Consider the following 5329-nt stretch of genomic DNA (forward strand, 5'->3'; position numbering starts at 1 on the left):
TACATGTTAAATTTTAGGAAAGATTTGAATTCCATTCTCATTGAATATATTTTTAGAAAGAGAAAAACTTGTAAGTGTTATATTAATCTTAATCGATTCAAAAGAACAAAACTTATAATAATACACTGAACTTCTATCAAAGAATTTAATTAAAGTCCTAATTACGGTAATATAAAAAAAATATAATAGTAATTGGCGACTTCATTCATAGTTGAAATTCCACCACCGCATTACTTCCATGCACCCAATCTTTTACTTCATCATTCACTCATAATTGAATTAATTCTTTTCTTTTAAACTATCTATTTTTTTATGGTTAAATTTAGTAGTATTAACTTATCTATTGGGTTGAAGCCGCCATGGAATAGGCCGGTGCTGAGGCGTGTTGAGGGGTCACGGCTCATTTAAAGTTTTAAGAATCAATCAGTGTGAATCTCAGAAAATTCTTTACAGTATAGATAGATGATAGAATTTTTTTTTTTAGAGAAAGATAGATGATAGATAAAAACAAATATCTAGTTTTTAAATCAGCAAAATTACATTAATATATTTGATACCAGGGATACCAATAAAACGTTACAGAGAACCAAACATCTTATAGCGAAGACGGTTAATGCATGTTAATAGCACATGCCTATAAATAGCTATTAAACCCTGCAAACAAGAAGCTGACCCAATATCTTTTATATGTAAGATAGATATAATTAACCCACATTTGACCATTAATTAATAATTCCATGAAGTACATTATCAAAATATAGTGCTCACACCCGTGTAACACTGTAACGCATGGAATTAATAAGTATAATTTTTAATTTAATTTTTTCATCATATCTTATTTATATATCTGTCTTTCTAACTAATTATTTAATTATGTATAATATAAAGACTATTCTTAAAGTTGCCATTTTTTTTCTAAATTTTATTTTTTTAAATTTAATTTATTACTTCATTTAATTTTCTATTATTAACTTTTCATTTATCTCATGCATATATATAGTTTACTTTTCATATTTCAGCATTTCAAAATTTTATTCTTTATTTTAAATTTACTAGCTTAGAAATATTTATAACACACGAGTATTAAAAGAGGATTTCAAATATTATATGCAAAATGTTAAATAAAAAAATTTGTAAAAAGTATAAAAAATAATTAAAAAAATTACATAATTAAGTATATTTTTTTATTTTTATCTATCTAAAGTTAATATATTTAATAGAAAATAATATTTTCTAATTTATTAAAAACTGACATGTTTTTAAATGTTATATATTTTATAATTTATAAAAAATGTAAGAGATTGGAAATATGAAAAGTAAAGAAATATATACATAAAATCATGGAAAAAAAATGCTTAGTTTAAAAAAAATTAAAATTTCACTATACAACTTAGCAAAAAAAAAAAAAAAACAGGATAACTTGATTCACTACTGCAAACAGGGACGGATCTAAGGGTGGGGAGAGATCCCTCACTAACCCTCCCCATCAAGAACTTATATATAATTATATAAAGTTGTGACCTTACTCAATGTATATTCTGATTACATCTTATAAAAGACAATCTAAAATAAGCTTTTTCATTTATCAACTCCACGTTGAGAAATATCCATAGTAAACATTAGATGATTGATAACGAACATATTTTGGATAGAGATAACAAGGCATGCATGTATAATAAGGACCAATCACAAAAGAGAATGTGCTCTTAACAGATTTTTATATTGTCCAAAACTTATAAATACCAATTTAAATATGATTTAATATTTTGCTAGCTAATTGTTTTCTGTTTATGCTAATTAAAATATTATATATATATATATATATATATATATATATATATATATATATATATATATATATATATATATATATATGATTGCAACAGCTAGCATCGTTGTCTTCTCACCCACACCTTGCGGAAAAGTGCTTAAAAATTGGAAGAATAATAACGGTTTGGATTTGACCCTGCGTTCAAGTCACTGCCATGACTTAGCAAGTTCGAATTTCGTTAAAATAAGCATCTAAATCCTTCGTGCACTGCAACGAGTATAAAGTTGAGTGATGTTTGCACAGCCTATAGTAACTTCTTGAGCTCATAAAAATATACAGTTCTTGTTGGGGTAATTTCCTCTTCTCTTGTTGAACACAAACAAAGAATTCCACTGAGACTTAGAAGAATGGGAGTGAGAATAGCCTTTATGGTAGTTTTGTGTGTTTTTCCGGCGATGGTCTCAGCCATACGCCCTCACTTAACCCCTTTCTATGTGAAGGGTCGCGTGTTTTGTGACCCTTGCCGTGCCGGTTTTGAGACTCCTCTAACCACCTACATTGCTGGTAATTTAATTAACCCTTCTTAATTTATTACTACACTCTTCTAGTTACCTCTCAAAAAAATAGCAGTATTGTTATCTGTTTCTTGTTGTATTTGTTAGTTTGGTTCTTGCATGCAATATAAAAAAAAGGATTTAATTAGTAAACGTTAATAATTTACACTCTCAATCAATCACAAAATGCCACACCTTTAAAAAGTTTTAATCTTTTCATTTCATACTAAAATCATATTTTTAATCCCGGTAAATGAAGCAATGTTTACTTATGATCTCTAAAAATAAAATTATTTCTTTTTAGTCTCATATTTATGAAAATGTGTTATAGTACATGATCCTTATTTCTACAGATGAGAAGCTAAAAAAATGTTATGTTTAGAAACTAAAAAAATTATGAAAGCACATGTTTGCATTTTAACCTTATATTTTAAGACAATATTATCTACTAACAGTTAGAACATTGGATATTGTTAAACAGTAACCATAAAACATTACTTTAAAAACTAAAAAAAATATTTATTATGAAAATCATAAAAAAACATAAAATAACTTATGAACAACACAATTATATACATTTTAATAAAAAAACATTTTTTTATTTAATTCATTAACTAATATCTCAAAAATTCTAATTAGCCTTTATTTAAAATATTTATATTATTATTTAATGTTTCTATGACAAGTTGTTTACTCCCATTAATGTTTCTCCGATTCCTAGGTGCCGAGGTTACTCTGCAATGCAAGGACAGAATCACGAACAACAATGTGTACAGCAAGCAGGTTAAGACTGATTCAACAGGATCATTTACGATCTTCGTGGACGCGAATCAAGCAAATCAAAATTGTGATGCGAGTCTAGTAACAAGTCCTCTACGTGATTGCAAAGAGCCCACTCCAGGCCGTGACCATACACGTGTTAATCTCAATCGCTTCAATGGCATTGCCACCAATGATAGATTTGTCAACAACTTGGGTTTCATGAAGGAAATTGTTGCATCTAGTTGTGCAAAGATTTTCAAGAGTTACCAAGAGTTAGGTAATGGGAATTAATTTCACTGAATTCTTTATGTTAACTTTTTATTGTGATTGTACGCTAGTGGACCTTATTGGAATTTGAATAATTGTAGGAAGTTCCTTATTGGATATAGAGTTTGTAGTTTCTAGTCAATCTTGTTGATATACATTTGGTTATTCTTTTATGGAGAGTACTAATTGGTACGAGGCTGGACACTATGAATCATGACATGGTCCATTTGCAACATGTTGTATATTATATGCTTTATAAATGCTAATTTTTGCAAAATCAATTTCATCAAAATCCGCACGTATTTTCCTTCAAAACATACTTTATATATACTTTTATTTTGTATATCTCAAAAAAAATCTTGTTAAAATACATAAATGGAACATGTTTCTATTGTGTCAATTGATTCATATGTTCATACTAAGTTTTTATAATATCAATGACTGATGTGTCTCACCCGTCACCGCTGAATTTTCAAAAATACAAATCTGAAATTTCACACTTCTAACTATTGCTTGGCATACCCAAGTTTTAAAGAATGAAGGGTTAAAAAAAACTGATGATATACTTTCTTGTTAAAAGTGGGCCCACATCAGGCCTAGCTATTAACGAAAACAATACAATGGAGGCCTATGATTTACACACTCTCCCTTTTCTCTTCTTGCTCTTTATTTTCTTGTGTTTTGGTTTTTCACAAAAATATCTTTGATAAAAACATATTTCTATTATGATATATTTTATTTTAAAACAATACAAACAAGTTTCTATTGTGTCTTTTTTTTGTATACATAACAAAAAATTAGTTTTTATCGAATAGGCGAGAAGCATGGAAAAAAACAAAATTAAAAGACATGATGAGGGTGGGGAGAAAAGGCACAAGGGAGGTGGGAGAAGAAGAAAAGAGGCAGGGGAAGGAACCTGTTCTCGTGAGGATGAAAATAATATATGGGGTGAGGGGGAAGAGAAAATGGTTAAAAAAGAGGGAGAGAAAGTATAAGGAAAGGGATAAAATTAAAATAAAAAAAAAAAACTGGAAAAAAGAAGGGCAACATACACGGGCCTACAAAAGAACAACCTACTGCCGAAAGGCCCAATAGCAAACAATAGAGCCGAAATATTCTGTCCAATACATTAGGGTGTTGCTAGGTGCACCAGGCATATTGCTTGTGCACCCAGCATAAGAAAATTTTGAAAATACCCTTAAGTGTTTTATCCTTCCTTTTAAGTAAATTTTTTAATGGTAGCATACTCATTCATTTGTTTTCTCGGTTTCTTCTGGTTTTTTCATTGTCGTGAGAGGATCATTATGCCTTTTCAATCGAGCTGAAAGTTTTACGGAGGTACGCCGGTGGTGGTTGTGGTGGTGGTTGGTTTGATTGTTAATGGAGGTATGTCGGCGTTCTTCTTTTTTGCGTAAAATACGGATTAAAGAATCCATAACTTATAGATTGGTTAATCCGTATGAGTTATACAGATTTTTAATTTTTTAATTAAAAAATATCAAATTTTTGAATTTTTTAAATTATAAATATGTTAATTTGATTGTTAAAAAAACTAAATTAATGAGTATAAAAAATTTATTTGTTTATTTGAAATGTAATTCGTATTATTATTTTAAATATTTTTAAATAAGTGCAGATTGATAATTAATTTGTAATTATTTATTTTTATATTTTGAAAATGGTATTAATTATAAAATAATTTACACTTGTAATTTATGTATAATTTATTTGAGTTGTTGTGATCTAAAATTGATTATTTTTTGTGGTCATAATTTCATGAATTAGAATTAAGTTGAATAATATAATTTATTTTACTACATATGATTCAATTATAATTTTTTATGTATTATATGGTTATCAATTGTAAGTAGAAAAAGTTGATGTTATTGGTTTTTAATATATAGAGTGATGTAGTTCCATGTGGAGCTTGTAGACCATGGATCTTCTTCATCAATGGAATCTTTTGTTTCTTGAA

The 5329-nt window shown here is 28.1% G+C and overlaps 1 protein-coding gene across 1 annotated transcript; it reads left to right on the forward strand.

The window, feature by feature from the left end:
- The first annotated feature begins 2147 nt into the window (after positions 1–2147).
- LOC114382195 (protein DOWNSTREAM OF FLC-like) lies at positions 2148–3495 on the forward strand. Its single transcript, XM_028341454.1, has 2 exons — positions 2148–2335; positions 3047–3495. The coding sequence occupies exons 1-2, from the start codon at positions 2179–2181 to the stop codon at positions 3376–3378; spliced, it is 489 nt and encodes a 162-aa protein (XP_028197255.1). The 5' UTR covers positions 2148–2178; the 3' UTR covers positions 3379–3495.
- The last annotated feature ends 1834 nt before the right edge of the window (positions 3496–5329 follow it).

The sequence above is a fragment of the Glycine soja genome, chromosome 13 (assembly GCF_004193775.1).
Source record: "Glycine soja cultivar W05 chromosome 13, ASM419377v2, whole genome shotgun sequence".
NCBI lineage: Eukaryota > Viridiplantae > Streptophyta > Magnoliopsida > Fabales > Fabaceae > Glycine > Glycine soja.

Bases quoted from the DNA above. Each gene is read 5' to 3' on its own strand.
- LOC114382195 (XM_028341454.1), top strand. From the start codon at position 2,179: ATGGGAGTGAGAATAGCCTTTATGGTAGTTTTGTGTGTTTTTCCGGCG. The intron at 2,336-3,046 runs GTAATTTAATTA...TCCGATTCCTAG, and splicing joins TCTAACCACCTACATTGCTG to GTGCCGAGGTTACTCTGCAA.